The following is a 17,855-nucleotide window of genomic DNA, read 5'->3' on the forward strand; positions in this document are numbered from 1 at the left end:
TCAACAGACAGCAGGCAGAGTATAGTAGAAAATTGCAGTCACGTCAGCCAGGAACAAAGCATTCTAGTCGAGAGCACATGAAGAGCCGATGGTAGGCAGCTGGTCTGGTTCCCTTTTGCATTGTCCAGGCCTATGGTTGGATTCAGTCTGAGTGGATCTCTCTCAACACACAGGACGTGCTTCTGAAGAGCTGTGTGTAAATCAAATTTTATATTGCATCTCTTTTGTTACCCTAAGGAAGCTTTGAGCCTGGTATCTAAAGAGACTTCCTTTCAAACAGCTTTTTACCAGGTTACTCTTCCTCTGAAATACATCTTTAGAGATATTTCAATATCTGGGATTTTATTAAAATAGTGTGCATTCATACCACTAAGTTTACTAAAATAATTGAAGGAATATAGTAGCCAGGGAAGTCAGTCATAGAAATGTGGCTTTGATAGTACTGAGTTCTCCAAATATTAGAGAGGTCAGCGGCATCTTGGGAATGATGGCTCAGAGGCCATTTAAGGGGCCAGTTACACCACTTTTGTACTGACGGATTATTAAAATCATGATTTGTGAGAATTTAGAAAAGACTGCAGTCGTCATGAAGGGTCAGCACAGAGTGGACTCCAGGATGGGTTGTGGAGGTAAATTACATTTCTGCCTTAGTCAATCATTTGACAAAGTCCACCGCAGCCCATCGTTGGTAAGATGGGGCCTGGTGCAATATTTACTGAGGTTTGTTTGTGGTTGGCCGAAGGATCGTGGAAAATTCTGCGATTTTCTAAAACAGCTTGGTAGTGAGGGCCACAGGATTCTGCACTTGAACCTTTCTCCAAAGCCACAAACTGAAGGAAGACTTAGAAGACACACTTAGCAAATGTTAGAGGAGACGAAGAGGAAGAGCCCACATTCCAATCTCGTTCCACAGGAATGCCCCCCAGGGCTTCTCGGGACCAACTACTTCAGAGAGGAGAGCAGAGCACACAGGGGACCTGGTGACACGAGTCTTTCCTTACACCACAGAGCATGTGGGGCTCACTTGCAGGGAGTTGTCAGAGGGAGGGTTTTAGCAAAGCTGTGTGCTCCCTACCAATATCCCACCACCAGTGGCCCAAACTGCCCCACCTTACCTGGCTTCTCCATCACCTGAATGCCTTAGGGTAGCTCAAAGATTGTTCTGCTCATAATACAACTCTGGCACTTTTTCCAGAAATAAAAGCAATATAAATGTAAAGCCATTCTAATGAATGGATGCTAAAGGGCCAAAAAATCAGTTGCTCATGGCGATGATTCATGAAGAAGACCTTGTGGTTTTCATTAACCTGAACCTCAGTATTTGTCTGTATTATCACTGTCTGAAAAAGTCAACCTGGCCTTGAGATTGACATGCCAGGTACAGATCACAGGAAGTGATTCATTTACCATTTACTGGATCACACCTGAAATAACACTTTGTTCCATTTATGGGGCTGCCTTTTAGGAGGGACCCTATTAAAAAAAAAAAAAAAAGGAGGAGCAGTAAGATTAAAGAGATGTGCAAACCATGTGGTTAGAGGAGCATAGAAGGCAAGGGAACAATTGTGTTGCAGAAGGAGAGTTGCAGATGAATACAGTCGTCTGAATGTTGAGTGCACTATCATACAGAAGTAGTTAGAAATGAAACCAAAGAGAGGTTGTCAGAGGGTGCAATGGTTAGCTTTCTGTCACTATAACAAATGCCTGAAATAATCAACTTATAAAGAGAAAAGGTTTATTTTGGCTCATAGTTTTAGAAGTTTCAGTCCATGATGTTTTGGTCCCATTGCTTCGATGTATGGTGGAGAGCTCAGGGCAGAGCAGAAGTGCTTACTTCATAGCTGGAAGTGAAAGAGAGAGTGAGGAAGAGCCTGGAGTCCCATAATCCCCTTCAACAGCACACCCACAATGGCTTCAAGGCCTTCTAATAGGCCCCACCTCCTAAAGGTTCTACTACCTCCCAATAGCACCACTCTTTGGGGCAGGCCTTTAGCACACAGACTGGGGCGACACTCGAGACCCAAACAATAGCAGGAGTCAGATTTTGCCTCAGCACAATAGCGTACCTCCTGGCAAGGAGACTGACGTCTTATAACTTTCCCCAATACTTCAGTATTTTAAGAGCAAAGAGTAGGTATTGTGTAATCATTAAAATTCATCGGTTCATTTGACAAATGATTACTATGTGTCAGACATTGTTCTGTGTTCTGGGGATCCAGAAATGAGCAGGCCAAACTTCTCCTGCCCGCAGGAACTTAATGGTCAAGTGTCACAATAGTAAAATCTAAACCCTTTAAGGTAACGTTTCAAAATTTCCATAAGAAGTGTTCAGAGCAATGGCGGACAGCATATTGCTTTAGCTATGGTGCTGTTCTAGAACAGACACTGGTTAAAATAACTTCCCTAAAGACTTCCAGCTTGAAGTTGACACATCCTGAAGATGCCCATCCAGCCCCACAGAATTCCACCCACCCAACAAGTCTGTTGGGTAGCCACCAAAACCAATGTCTAAATTTTTGGAAACTGGGTAATGGCTACATGATCCCATGCTCTCCACCTTTCTGTGGGAAATTTTCCATGATGTAAATATTTTAATATTAATAAAAGGAACCAGCCATTGCCTTGTGTGAGAGAGAAGCCCCCTTGAAGTCAAGAGCCACACTGATTTCAAAGTCTTAAGCAGCTTAAGCACAAATGAATAACCACTCATCAGAGACGCTCTAAAAATAACTTCTGTGTTAATTAAGAAGCTGAAATGGATGACCTTAGGTCCCTTTGGATACTGAGTTTATGTTCTAGTGGAAGATCTAAGTTATAATTGGAACAAGCAAACAGGGACCTGGGTTAATTCCAGAGCCAGGGCACATGGAGTGCTGTCTGTTACTTCCTTGCTAACTACACCATGAAACCGAACGCGGATCCTACGCACTTAATGATCACTTTCATGATTATTTTGCCATATTTACTTTAAATCCTTTCTTCCTTTTTTTTTGTTTCTCCTCCAAAAAGCTTCCTTAAGCCAAAATAGATGTTTGCAGTTATTGTATTTTACATATGTTCATGAATTTTGGAGCTTCCTCCCTAATCTTAGCTGTATAAAAACTACCTTCAGAACAAAATCCATTTTCCCAGAAAGCACCCCATCTAACCTCATCATCTGCAGCCAGTTCAGGCTTGCTGTCTGCCTGAGGCCCTGATGACACCTTATTGTCCATTATCAGATGATGCCCCTCATCAGCCAAGCCTGTGACCTTCTCCTGGATCACTTAAAGACCTATGCAGAGTCTGGGGCTGCGTTTGACATCCAGAGGTAAGGATGCGACGTGACAGATGAGAAGTCACAGTTTTAAACAGCTGCTTCTTGTAATCGTACCTAATCAGGGGACAATTAGCTTGGGAGTAACAAACTATAGAAATACTAGAAGCTCATAAAAGTATGGATGGACTGAGTCGTGAGAAAAAAAAAATGAAACCCACTTAAAACATGAAACAGAAGCGAGGGGGCGTGGCCTGTTGAAGAGAACCCTGCAGTGTTGGATTGTCTGCCTCCCTCTGCAGACCCAGGGCGGGAAGAATAGGCCTGGGCAGAAGGGACAGGGACCTGGGGGAGAGAGTGTGAATTTTCACATCAAGAAAAATAGTGCAGAGGCTGGGGTTGTGGCTCAGTGGTAGAGCATTTGCCTAGCACACACAAGGCACTGGGTTCAATTTTCAGCACCACATATAAATAAATGAATAAAATAAAAATCCATCAAAGTCCTTTAAAAAAAAAAAAATAGTTTAGCACCTCCACACGGAAACCACGGCATGGACATTACACTTAATGCCTGCTTATCTGGCTTTCCTCCTAGAAACCTTTAGTTGTTTGATGCCAAATCTTGGCTTACAGCAAATCACCTGGACGCTGACTCATGATCATCAGGGCAAATAAAATCACAATATCATCACCAACATTCACATGTCCACAGGGCTTCTCAACCACATTCCCTCTGATTATAGGATGCAGAAGGTGGCTGAAGATAAGGTGGCCAGTCACCTATGAAAGCAATGTAAATAACTCTTAAAACCCTTAGATCTCCAGCCATTAGGATCCCATGGAGCCACGTTCAGTAGCCTCGGTTTTGTCTTTACTCGGGCGGGCAAATGGGAAATTGGTGGTAGAAGCGTTTCCAAGAGAAGCAGTCAAAACTCTAAAGTCATCTGGAAATGTCATTTACTCCTTACTAAAACAGTGGCTATGGAACTGATGGCGAAGAGGCACTAAATGAGTGCCCACATCCAGGACAGAAATAGACCTTGTAATTATCCAGGATATTAATAACTCAGTTGTTAGTCTTCCTAAAAAGAACTTAAGCTGACTTCTCCCGGAAGAAAGCAAAAGGGGAAAAAAGAAGATAATTCTAGTTTAAAATGGCCTTCTGGGAGACAGGCTTCCTATGGCCCAAGAGGTCAAAGTTTCTGGAGCTACTGCCAGATACTTTCCTCTGTTTGTTTCTCAAGTGCAAAGTGTGCTTTCTGTAATAACACACAGAAGATCGTGAAGCCTGTCCTAAAGTTCGTCTGGTATTTATTTGAGTGGGAAGAGTCCTCATTTTTTGTTTGTTGTTCTTTAAAAAAAAAACTGTAAAAATCATTAGGAAGAAAAGGAGGGAAAAGTTAATAAAACTAGACCATCAGTTTGTTTGTTCATTAATGACAATTCGACAGATACCAGTTAATCACTGGATTCTGACCTTCCAGGCACAGCCTCGAGGCAAAGCTATAGGCTCTGGGGCCCCAGGGTTCCCTCCTCCAGAGGCCAGAGAATGTAAAATGTGCCTCTTGGTAGTTGGCTCTGCTCTGCTGGGTCCGGGCCGCCTGAACCCGGTGGTTGAGTTAGCCATGCCCTCCGTGAGCTCGCTGGGGGCCCCACGTGCTCCCACAGTCTGCTGCGGCTGCGCACCCCGGCAGCTCCTCTCCCACGTCTCAAGTCCCTCTGCAGGGCGAGGATCTCCCAGTAGCTGGGGACCCCCACTTTGTTGGGAGGGGTGCATGGGGGCAGGGCCAAGGCCAGCAACCTTGCAAATTCAAACATGCCCCTCTCCCTAGGTGCTACTGCTATTACACCACAGACCTGGTGGCCAGTGTGGCCTTCGGCACCCAGGTGGACTCCCGGAAGGTTCCCGAGGACCCCTTTGTGGAATCCTGCAGGCGTTTCTTTGCGTTCTCTATCCCCAGGCCTCTCCTGGTCTTACTGTGTAAGTACAGCTCCTGCCGGGGGGCGGGTAAGGCCAGACCTGGGGCCACTTGCAGGCTCTATCCATGCTGCTAGGAAAGGACACTCCAGGGTCTCTGAAAGCTGCCCTGCAGGGATGGGGTCTTCCTGGAGTCACCAGGGTTCTCTTATCACAGCCTGGAGCCACTTATCACCAACACAGGTAGCCCTGGCTTCTGTCACCACCATGGAGGTGAGAACGGTGGCGACACTCTGAACGCATTGCTTCCTTAACTCCTGCCATTCTGCCTCTGAGAAATATCCTTGCCCCCACTTTCCCGATGAAAAAACTGAGGCTTGAAAAGGCAGATCCAAGGCTAGAATCAAAAACCTTTCATTTTCTAGCACATTTTTCTCCCCTCCAGCAAAATCCTCTTCAGAAGACTTCTCACTGGAAGCCCAATGTACAGTAAACTAGGAAACTGGGTGGCAAACACGGAGTTGTTTACACTTGCATAGTAAACATAGAAATTGCTGGGTGGGTGACTAGGAGGTGGCCTAATGCTACAGAGACAGGTCCATTGGCTTCATTTTTATTTTACAAATGAGTTTTTGCCCCCCGGCCAACTCCAGCATCTTCTTGCTTTTAAGGAAGCACTGATGCGCTCTTATTGCTATCAGTGAACTCGCCCTGATTTCTGGCCTTTCTGCTGGGCGGGTAAATTCTTAACCAGTTTCATGGGAGGCCCTGTCACCTCCGTCAGCTCCACACTGAAACTGTAGATGTCCGTGTAAGGTCCAGCAGTCTCTTCCTGCCCCATCCCTTGAATTACGGGACCCATCCTGTGTCCTGTGGGATGGTGGCCACATAGTCCCTGCTTCCCCTGATCGCTCTGCCTCTTAACTGGGCAGAGTGTTCTGAGACCCCTGAGTGTCTAGAACTGTCCTCTCCAGCCCAGCTGCAGCCCAGAACCCTGTGTGCAGTAGGCCCACCATGGAGCTGAGCTCCCCTGTGGCCAGGCCTCAGCCCTTGGGTCTAGAGCCACTCTCCAGGAGGGATTAGGTGGCGCTGACCCAGGGAAGCCTATCCCAAGGGCACAGCATCAAGGACTCAGGCTTATCTGGCAAGCAAGGGAGGAGCCCATGGCGGATGGGGCCAGCACTGTGTCAGCCTTATAGTAGTAGCTCTTAGAGACAATTCAGGTGGTTGCTCTGGGGACAGTTGTCCAGAGAAAGAAATGCAAATGACCAGAAAGTTAAGAAAGTAAATGAGCTTCTACCCTTTGCTAAGACTTGAAGCACAGCCTGTGATCTGCTCTCTTGACAGAACAGAAAGACCTCAGTCTGAATATCTAGAACCTGAACCACTAATTCACAAGCTGAGACCTCCTGTAGAGGGCCAGCTGAGGGGGAGGACTTGGTCAATCAGGTAGACATTTATTGAGTGCTTACTATGTGCAAGGAATGGTGACAGGGACAGAGATGGAGCCAGACATAACCCAGCTCTGAGGAGCAGTGATTCCCGGGGGCGGGGGGGGGGGGGGGGGGGGGCAGGCCTTCGGAATGACTCGGATTCAAGGAGGGCACTTGCTTCCTAGTAACAGGCGTCTAATAGTCATGGGTTATTATGGCCCCCTTTTCAATGCCACTTTTGTTTTTCTTTCAAGTATCATTTCCATCCATAATGGTCCCACTGGCCCGGATTCTGCCCAATAAGAACCGAGATGAACTGAATGGCTTTTTTAACAAACTCATTAGGAATGAGATTGCCTTTCGGGACCAGCAAGCTGCAGAAGAGGTAACGTATTTTAATAGGATACAGCCTGGAAACAGAATGGAACCTAATTTGCCATCGCTCTCTCTCCTTTTTCTTCCCTCCCAACCCCACACATCACGCCATGCTGTCCTCCAGCAATCTGCTACCCTGAGCTTTCCAGGGGCAGTGGAAAGCAAAGTGGAAGGTCAACGAGAACGGGGAGGAGAGGTGGGAAAGGACAGGAGGAGGAAAAGCCCCGAGCAATGGGCCCCTCCCCTGACATGGCCACCAGAATGAACGCTGCCCCCCCCCAAACTGCCTCTCCAGCTCAAACATCACCCCAAGCGCAGGTTAGAGAAGCCCATAAGAATCTTCTAGGTAAATGTGCCCCATGTAATTTTCATGAGCATATTCTTTTTATTGAAAAATGGCAAGACGGAGTGTCATAGCATGAATAGCATAAATATTAGAGAGAAGTTTGTGCAACTGTCAATCAATCCCACAATCCCTTTCAGGGCAGAAGATGTTGCTACAAAATCTGTGGTTGAGTGCCTTCTGGTCTCTTTAGCAGGCTTCATTTGAGATCTAGAGCTTTCTTTCCTCCTTACAGACTTGCACTCTGCTTGGCACATAGTGAGAATCGAGTAAATATTTGTTGATTGAACTTGGCTAAGAATAGAAGTAAGAATTTTCACTGTGAAGGAAGATCATTTCAATACCGGATATGCTCATGCATGCATAAATGCTGTTCTTTAAGGGCCTCGTTGCATTCAAGAAACTTACTGAAAAGAAAAACGAGGCTGAAAGGGCTTTTCCTTAACTGACTTGTTCAAGATGGAGCTTTAAAAGGGTTTTCCCAAAGACTGAGTGGCTCAGAGGAATTCATGAGGTCCAATGGTTAAAGCATTGGCCTAGAATGAAATCAGAGTCGATTAGTGGCTGGATTCAGAGAGCAGCCTTGGGCGGCGGCCTTGTCCTCTCATCTTCATACCCTGGGGACTGTATAGCAAGTGCATCTGGATCCACAAGACATGGGAAGGTTTATACAAACTCTTGGGCCCTTGGCCCACACCACTATAAACTCAACTTGAATGTGCTTGGAGCTGTGGGAGGAATCAGCTAACTGGTCTACCTAGCGTGACTCTGAATCCTGAAGGACAGAGCGCTTCTGTCCAGGTGCTGTCTTCTGGGCAGCGGGGAGACAGGTTGAGGGAGGAAGGATAAAGAAAAATCTTGAACCTTAATAGCACTGTAAAGGACTGCCCTATGTAAGCCTTCTCTCTGTCTGTCTCTCTCTCTCTCACACACACACACACACACTCCCCACACCCTACACTCCAAGCCTGAAACCCACTGGTTGTGGAATCAAGCTGAAAATTTAAAAAAACTGTTTCACTGAGTGACTTACTAAGAGGTGAGAGGTTTTTAAAGATCCGATTACTGGGATTGCCTGGAGCTTTTCGTTTTATAAACTCTAAAGCTATTTGTTTCAAACAATGAGTTGATCTGAGAGAAACCTCCCCACCACAAATCCAGGACTGCCCGTGTCAAGTCTAAGCTATAAGGTTACTAAGAAAACTTACTTGAAAGCCATCGGAACCCTGTATGCATTCCATCAAGCAGATGTGTGTTTGTGCAGAGAAAATGCTGCGCAGATGTTAAAAGGTAAATATTTTTCTAAGCTCCAGCCGTTGGGTGGATTAGACACCTACATCTATCAGGACGCGTATTTTTCTTGGATATAACCATAAACCAGCACTGTTTGGGTCCTAAATGGGTAGTGTTCAGATAGCCTCCATGATGCCGTTGTGAATAATAGGAACCGTCCACACTCATGTTCCTCTGCTGCGCAGAAGCCCTGGAGAGCAGCCCTTCCTTCCAACCTCATTAGCTGGAGGTGAAGGCACATTTCTGCAAGCCTCCGCTGGCCCTTTAGCAGGCTGGCTGAGCTGGGGTAAGAGGAAAGACTGCCAGCTGCCCTCTGCCCCTGGAAAAACACATGGTATGGACGTGGCTATGCCTTGTCATCATCCCCACCCCTGCAAAGCCACACCAAGTCTCAGGGACCACAACTGTGTCACACCCTGAGGAGGTCCAAATGGACCACCTGAGAGGTCCAGGGATGCTGTGGAGTCCCTCGCTGGCTAGGGGAGCAGTGGGTGCTCATTTCCCTCTGACACAACCCCCAGATCTCTGCCCCACCCTGGATCTGCTCTGCGTTCACAGGGATATTGTGGGACTGCAGCAGCCACCATGTTAGCCAAACAGCAAGAGGGATGCTGGGGAATGCCAGCCCTCGAGGATGCCATTTAGACATCTACAGGAGCAGGGTCAGGGCGGAATGAAGAGGCCGACTCTTGCTGACCCTTGGCCGTTTTCTCAGCCATTAGTCTGAGCCGGATGCCAAAGAAGCAGAGGGCTCGCTTTCTTGGCCCCAACATGTGCGACACCCACAGCCTTAGCCCTGAGCTCTGCTAGGCTCTCATCAGACACCTCGAAGGTCACAAAGCGGGGATGCCTTCTGCTCTAAATAACTTGCAGTTGTTATCAAACCCGGCTCACCCTTCCTCAAAGGGTGTTTATGGCTTTACATTTGCATTGGTGGAATTATTTATTGCATATCTAATATGGGCTCAGCACAGAACTAGGCACGCATGGGGCCTGGGCGGAGGGGCCTGCCCTGGGGATGCTTATAACCGTATGGAGCAGAAAAGGCGACCACACAGGAAATCACAACAATCTGAATAGTGGAATTACATTTTTTTTAAAAGATGGCATTACATGCTAATATGTGGGGCATAGATTATTCATGCAATAGAAATTCAGAAGCCAATGAATTGAGAAAAGGCTGCAACTAGCAAAGTACTTTGAAATTAAAATATTTTCCTGGTAGGGGGTTCTGATACTCTTCTTTTGCTTTTTTAATTCCATAAACTTCAGAAAGGAACATCATCTTGGTTGTCATTCATCACATTAAAGGGCATTTCAAAGAAGAGATGCACCAGGCATACACTTTGTTAATGCTCAAGCAATATGTAAACACTCCTATAGTTAAAATTAGTGTCCTAAAAATATAAAGAATATGCAAATTACTGATAAGAAAAGTAGGGGAAATGGTAAGAAAGCTCTAACCACTTAAATGGGGGTGAGGATTTACTGAGAACAAAAGGGATGGATAGGAAGCAGAAAGCTAGGTCCAGAGGCTTTGAAGACATGCTCCATCCGTCAGCTCCATCCCCTGTCCCCGAGTTCTGTTGACTTTCTACCATGAGAAAAAACTTCTGACTGCCCAGAGAAGCTCTAAATTGTGCATGAGTGAGCAACTGAGCTTGGGCTCTGGTTTAAATCCATAAGAAGCTTTCTTGTGCTCTTATCAGAAAAACAACCAACAGTTCAAACATATCAGAGTAAAAAGTAAATGCTCCCCTGGTTTCCCACCTCCTCCAGCTTACTAGGAACTGTTAAGTGTGGACATTGCTAAATGTTTTCCATGTGGAGATGAATACACATAATTACACATATTGTGTACTTATTGTTTTTACAGAAATTAGATTCCACGCATACTGCTCCCCAAAGTTTTTTTGTTTTGTTTGCTTAACAAAGTGACTCCACACCTTTCCATACCAGCCCAGATAGAATAGAATGGCCTCAACTGAAATGGATAAAGGAAATGTAGTGTATAAACCCCATGGAATACTATTTAGTCATAAAAAATAATGAAATCAGGCTAGGGTTGTGGCTCAGCAGTAGAGTGCTCGCCTTGCACGGACAAGATCCTGGGTTCGATTCTCAGCACCACATAAAAATAAATAAGTGAAATAAAGGTATTGTGCCAACTAAAAAATAAATGTTAAAAAAAAAATGAAATCATGTCATTTGCTGCAACATAGATGGGAACCAGAGGCCATTATGGTATGTGAAATAAGCCAGACACAGAAAGACAAATGCAGCATGTCCTCTGTCACATGTGGAAACTAATAATAAAGTGGATTTTTTTTTCATAGAAGTAGAAAGTAGAATCGTGTCATTAGAAGCTGAGAAGGATGTGAGGGAAGGAGAGGGCTAGAGGGCTATTGAATAATGGTACCAAATCCTATTAGATTAAAGGATTAAGTCCCAGTGTTCTGTAGCACAGTAGGGTGACTATAGTTTACAGCAGCTTATTTCACATTTTGTAAAGAAATAAAAATGAGTTTGAAAGTTCCCAGCACAAAGAAATGATAAATATTTAAGGAGGTGGAAATGCTAAGTATTCTGATTTGACCATCACACATTAAATACATTAATCACACTATACTCCATAAATATGTGCTAGGGATGCGCCCGAGGCCTCGTGCGTGCCAGTGCGCTCTGTGCCACTGAGCCCCACCTCAGCCAGCCTGTCTTGTTGACCATCAGCGTCACAGTCTGCCCGCTGCTGCCCAAGTCTAGGGAACGATGAGGTGGTCTCCAGGTCCTGGCCATCTCAGATACCCCAGTGACAAGGATCCTGTTCCTACCGAGCTCTTCAAAGGTTAGGCCATGTGTCTCCTTCCTCTGTCCCCCAAGAAACCTCCTTCTGTGACTCTAAGGTCACAATGTGCATTTTGCTCTGTCCTTAGAGGCGGAGAGACTTCCTCCAAGCGGTGCTGGACGCCCGGCACTCTGCACGCTCCGTGGGCCTGGACAACTTTGACTTTGCCAAGGAGGTCTCCTCCTCTGGCAAGGGCACAGCGGACCCCTCCCAGCAGCAGCCCAGAGCCTTGTCCACGCCTTTGACCGTGGATGAGATCGTGGGTCAGGCTGTGCTCTTCCTCATCGCGGGCTATGAGATGGTCGCCAACACACTGTCCTTCGCCACCTACCTGCTGGCCACCCACCCCGACTGCCAGAAGAGGCTTCTGAGCGAGGTGGACCTCTTCAAGGAGAAACATGTGAGTACAGGTGGGGTCCAGGGTGATGTCCACAGGTGACCAATTTTGTGCTTCTGGAAGTAAAACTTGTTTGACTAACTTGCTAATCTCACACCCTAAATTCATGAGATGAAATCAGGCCACTGCTGGCCTTCTCCATCTCTCTGGTCCAGTGAGTAAAATAGAGGGGTCAGAAAAACAGAAGGGAAAAAAGACAGATGGTGCGGGTACCTTCACTGTCTGGGACTGCCCACAAACTGGCCAGGGAACCTGCAAAGTCCCAGGAAGCTGTGGGCGTCCAAGGGCTGCAGCTGGGAAGGAGGTGTGGCTTCCCAACACTGACTGTGAAGTGGCCACGCTGGGGGAGACAGGTGTGAGCCAGAAAAGACAGCTGGACTGCAGGGCAGGAGTGGACACAGGACAGGCCCAGCTGAAGCAGGACTGGAGACCAGCTGAGCTGAGGAGGGCCACAGGCAGAGGGAGGTGGAGGTGGCTAGTGAGGTGGGTCTGGGCCTCTGGGTGTTCCTCCAGATCAGGCCCTTCTCAGCCAACTTGCTTGGTTGGTGAGCCAGGCTACTTTCACCTCGTGTGTCTTCTGAATGCTTGTGTGTGCATGTGTGCACGTGTGTGTGTGTGTGGCTTCGACCTGTGAGTTGTTAAATAGAATCATTTAAAAAATCTGTGCTTTCAAATAGCATCCTTTCTGTTACATTCTGATGTCATTATTATTACCCTCACAATTTTGGAAGGTGGCTTGTTCTCTTATTGGAATCATTAGAAAAAAAAAATTTTTGTGTATAGTAAGCTAAAAACTAATTCCAGGAAAATTTCATTTCTCTATCCTCCTGGGGAGGCAAAGGCAAAGTTTGTCTTTCTTCTCCACTAGCAGCTTTTAAACATTTGAAAACTGAGTCACTGTGTGATTAATTCTCTCAATTTGGGGTTCAACATGAGCTTATGGTCCACTTCAAGTTCTGTGTTGTTACGGCAACTGCCAAGCCAGGTCTCCCAGTCCCCTGCTTATACAATTGATCTTTTGAGCCTAGATGCAAGAGTTTATATTTATTCTTATTACTGTTCAAGTCAGTCAAAATAATTTTGAATCTTGATTCTGCCATCTGTCATATTAGCAGTTCCTCCAGCTTTGTGTCATCTGAGACTTGCTAAGCATGTCTCCTATTTCATCTAAGTCATTGATTTAAATGTTGAACAGGACAGGGCTCCCTCCAGATTGACATTGATCCATTAATCAATATTCTTCGGGCATGGAGTCTCAACAAGCTGCGAATCCAAATAACCCTAGCACCTCTCTCATCCTGTTTTATAGGTACTTATTTAATATTTGGTTTAAATTGAGGAGGGGGTGGAGGGACCAAAAATGATTGGAGCACACTGGAGCAAGAGAAACCAGGGGAGCTGAAGGCTTCCCTATAGGTACCTTTAGTTGCAGGTAACAGAACCCCAACTCAAACTGATCTTAACAAAAACACAAACAAACTCACAAATTTATATTTATGAATGCAAATAATCACACAGCTCAGGGATAGATGTTGCTTCAGGAAAATCTCTATCCAGGCCTCAAAATATGTGCTCAGGCTCCAGTATCTTCTGCCCAGTTCCTGGGCTGTGTGTCCTTATGGTGGGCCCCATTTTGGGTCATGCTGTCCTCTGGAAGCCCCAGGAAGCCTGCCAGGAATGTCTGTGACCACATACTTCCTTATCCTCCCCAGTGAAGAGGGTCTGTGGCCTCAAATTCCCAGCAAGAGTCAGGAAGGGCACTCTGATGGGAATGCTAAGGTCACTGCCCATTCTGGACCCCATTTTCATGGTCAGGGAATGAGGGTCCCAATGACCTCATGCCAATCAGACCCCAGCCCCAGGTCAGGTCTACTCAGGTCATTTGGCTGAGAACTTGGGAGAATGACTTCCTGAAGAATGCCTAAGGCGCTATCCCAGGAAGGCATCGGCAGGAGGTTCAGCCCCAAGTCCCAAATAAACCAGGAGGAGGTGCCCAGCAACATGTAGACCCGACAGAGGCTTGGAGAGGGGGCTGAGCTCCGAGAGGTAGAAGTCCTGATGGGCACCTTGAGGGAACTTAAAGGCTGATTGATAAACAATTCAGTTGTATCTATTAAACGATATCTCCCTTCCATATTAAACCCTCCAGGGCAATAAAAGACAGCAAAAATTGATTCTAGAATATGGCATCATTTGGAGAGCTACAGAGCCCTAGGAACCTGCCTATCACATAAGCTAAGACCCCGTCAGGCCTGGGTGTAGTAATATCCGGGACACAGGGTGAGCTTCCATCTAAAGCCCTCACGCACACAGGATACCTCTGTCGTGGCCTGAACTGACCATGACCTTGAGGAGAGCCACCCTGGCCTCTGTCAATCTCCCAGTCTTGGATCAGGCCTTCTTTCCCGGGGCCATCTCAACACGGGTTGTGCCAAATAGCCCAAGGCACTGAAGAGATTACCTGGGTAAATAAACTAATTATAGCAGAGAAAGGTTTTCAAACTTGAGTGCATGCAAAATCATTTGATAAGACAGTATAAAACACATATTTTAGGGCCCTGGATTCAGAGGTTCTGATTCCCTAAGTCTGGGCTGGGGCTTGGGAACATGTATTTTTAATAAACATCCTCAGGTGGGGACACTGGTTCCACTTGGAGAATGTAATCTTGGACTCTTAGGGCCCAGATCCCTCTTCCAAGAAAAAAATAGCATCCAATGCCCTGCCCCAGCCTCACAACCCCACTCTGTAGATCATATTCTTTCCTCAGGCAATGTTTGGGATGGTCTTTGACAAATGAGAATAACTAGTTGTTGTCTTTTAAAAAATAAATTTGGTAGTCACAATAGCATTGCTTTGTGTGGCCTTGCTCAGGATACTCACTCGATTAAATTTGTAAGTTTTCTTTCTTTCTCTCTTGTTTTATTTTTTTTTTTTAACCATAATCAGAGCTCTGTTAATATGGGCCATCTGTCAGGACAGGGAAATGCAGATTCGATGTTCACACATTAGCTATTTTCCTGAAAATATTCCTGAAAATTTGCATGTAAAGTATGACTTGTTATAATTTTCCTGCTGGTTTCCATTCAACAAATATTTCTTGAGTGCCAGTTAATGCCAGCTTCTGGGGCTCAGGACCCTCCCTCACACCGTTTTTTGCTAGAGTAGAGAGCACCCCCAGAGGCCCCTGTGCCGCCTTTCCTGGGGTTTGTCCATGAGGTCCCTGGATTCCAGCTGGAGTTCGCTGGAGCTGCTTCCCCTGAGCCATGTCCTTCTACCAATGTCCTTTGAGCATCTGAGGGGAACCCTGTCCCTCCAAAGAAAAGAGTGGGTATGTGCATTGAAACTCCTTCCATGAGCGGTGACAGAAAGTGGCCCAGACTTCTCAGCCCCCAGAGCTACAAACTCCAGAGGGGCAGGGCTGCTTTCAGAAACCGCTGGATGCAGCAGCTCTAATCCCACTCCCCAGCGGCTCGCTCCACATCTCTCACCTTCACTTGCTCCTTCACCCTCTGGGACGGTCCCTCTAGTCATCTCTAGATGGCTGAGTGACTAGTACTTTGCACCATGTGAACTCAGTGAGGTACAAGCATGAAACCATGTGGTGTTTTCGCCAATTCTTTTTTTTAAACATGCTTTCCTTTCCCGTTTCCGGACACCTGGGGCAGATCTCAAAGGTGCCTGTCACTTTGAGGCATTAAAAAGTCCAGACCCATCTGGTTCCGATTAAAACTTCAGTCTCAGATGCAGCTCAACACTCTGCTGTGCCTTCCACCCAGGCCTACCCGTGGCCCGAGGAAGCCACCGGGGAAGGGGTGGGGTCTGCTCTTCCTCCTGCCTTCTTCCTGCTGCACCTGCTGGACCTCCTTCTTCTCCAGGGCTTGGGTGTCACAAGAGATCCCAAGTCCTACCCTCCGGGGCTGCTGTCTGCACCTTCTCTGAGGAGCAGATGCAAGAGTGGTTCAGAGGGCTCTTGGGGGAGCCCCCACAACACAGTTCCCTGACCAGGGAGACCAGCTCCAGTGGCCAGCTCACATTCACAGTTTTGGTGCTACAGTCTCCTTGTGGCAATCAGCCAATGATCTCATTGGCAAGAAGGCTTGAGCCTCAATGCCTCCTGTCGCATCCACAGGACCCACGGAAAGCACACTTCTTACCACACCAGCAGTGGTCGCTCCCCCTGCCAGCCCCTCCCTCCACCCTGACATCTCTTTCCAATTACCTGTCCTCTCCTCAAACAGGTAGAGAGGGCGAATCAGCAATTCTGCTGCATTGTGCAGATGACCAAGGAGAACAGAAGGCCAGGCCCGGGGGCTGCCTTCATCTCCATAGTCATGCATAGACTCCGTGGTTCCCAGATTAGAGCCTCTCATTTTCCAGTTTCTTGTCATGCAGTCATGTTCCTTCTGAACTTCAAAACACCAGCTTTCCAAATTCAGGGGCCTAAGTCCAACAGTGCCTGGGACAGTCTCTCTTGTGTACTTCTTGTACATGATGCGGCCACTCCATACTACCTGGGGTGCAGAGCCAGTCAATCCTTCCTAATGGTTAAAGACAAGGCTGGCAGTTTGCCTGGTTGCACACTGAACCATCCAGAAGTGAAGATGTCAGCCATGAAGGTCAGTAACTCGGATGATATATTTTCAGCAGAACCAAACCCTGGCACAAGAAGGACACCTTAGGCGCTTCCTTCACTATTGGGGAAAATCTTACACATGTGTTTTGGCCCACATCTTCTGTCTAGCAACATCCCATCTCTTACCAGCTACTTTGACCCAAATGACCTTGATTGCCTTTCTCCTTTCAAGGGATGGACTTCTGTTCCAGTGTATAACACAGTTATAACCACTTGATAAATCATGCATCTAGGCTGCTTCTTCCTAGGAAACATAAATTTTCTTCCACTTCATCTGATTTAGGAATTTTGTATAGCCTCCCCTACACTTGTCCCACCATCAAAAATCAATTTAGGGCTGGGCATGGTGGTGCACACCTGTAATTCCATCGGCTTGGGAGGCTGAGGCACAAGGATCATGAGTTCAAAGCCAGCCTCAGCAACCTAGTGAAGCCCTAAGCAACTCAGCAAAACCCTGTCTCTAAATAAAATAGAAAAAAGGGCTGCGGATGTGGCTTAGTGGTGAAGTACCCCTGGGTTCAACCCTGGTATCAAAAACAAAACAAAACAACAACAAAAAAAACCCCATCAATTTAGAAACTTCTTGGTCCATTTCCATTACTACAACAAAATACTTGAGACAAGGTATTTTATTCTAGACCAGGTATGTCTATTTTTTAATTTTTAAAGAATAGACATTTATTTTGCTCAGAGTTCATGGAGGCTGGGAAGCCCAAGAGCATGCTGCCAGCATCTGATCTGTTGGCATCTGACAAGGGCATCCTTGCTGCATCATAACATGGTTAAGCCATCACATCATGAGACACAACAAGCTCGCCAGCTCACCCAGGTCTCCTTCTCTTACAATCCCACCAATGACATCATGGGAACCCTACCCTCATTACCTCTTCTAAACCTCCCTACCTCCCAATGGCCCTACTTTCAAATCCCATCAGCATATGACTACAGGATTAAGTTTCTACCCCTGAGTTCTGGGGACAATCAAACCATACAATTCCCTTTTTCAAGTCATTCAATCTTTTTTTTTAAAAAAAAAAAAAAAAAGCTATTTTTTAATGCCTTTATTTATTTATTTTTATGTGGTGCTAAGGATTGAACCCAGTGCCTCACATATGCTAGATAAGTGCTCTACCACTGAGCCACACCCCCAGCTCTCAAGTCACCCCATCTTGAGGACACTCTCTTGTCCCCTTGTTGTCCTACTCATGTTGAAGAGGAGGCACTTCCATTAAATTCAATAGTGAAGGAGCAGAGAAGGGTTTATGTATTTGTACCCCTTACCAAATTAAAAAAAAAAACACAACACCAATTTTCTAGTAAGACCTTGTTGTTTGGATGCTTCATTTTGTCTTCTAATATAT

At 46.3% G+C, this 17,855-nt stretch overlaps 1 protein-coding gene across 2 annotated transcripts in view; it reads left to right on the forward strand.

The window, feature by feature from the left end:
- The window catches only part of Tbxas1 (thromboxane A synthase 1), a 217,743-nt gene that overhangs the window by 155,199 nt on the left and 44,689 nt on the right, over nt 1-17,855 (forward strand). For both annotated transcript variants that reach the window (XM_046434075.2, XM_046434074.2), the window contains 4 exons: nt 3,222-3,310; nt 5,089-5,237; nt 6,862-6,992; nt 11,552-11,863. In XM_046434075.2, coding sequence (XP_046290031.1) covers nt 3,222-3,310; nt 5,089-5,237; nt 6,862-6,992; nt 11,552-11,863 — 681 coding nt within the window. The remainder of the gene's footprint in view (nt 1-3,221; nt 3,311-5,088; nt 5,238-6,861; nt 6,993-11,551; nt 11,864-17,855) is intronic.

The sequence above is a fragment of the Marmota monax genome, unplaced genomic scaffold (assembly GCF_021218885.2).
Source record: "Marmota monax isolate L192 unplaced genomic scaffold, Marmota_monax_Labrador192_F-V1.1 WCK01_AAM20220418_F8-fsc00122, whole genome shotgun sequence".
NCBI classification, from domain to species: Eukaryota; Metazoa; Chordata; class Mammalia; order Rodentia; family Sciuridae; genus Marmota; species Marmota monax.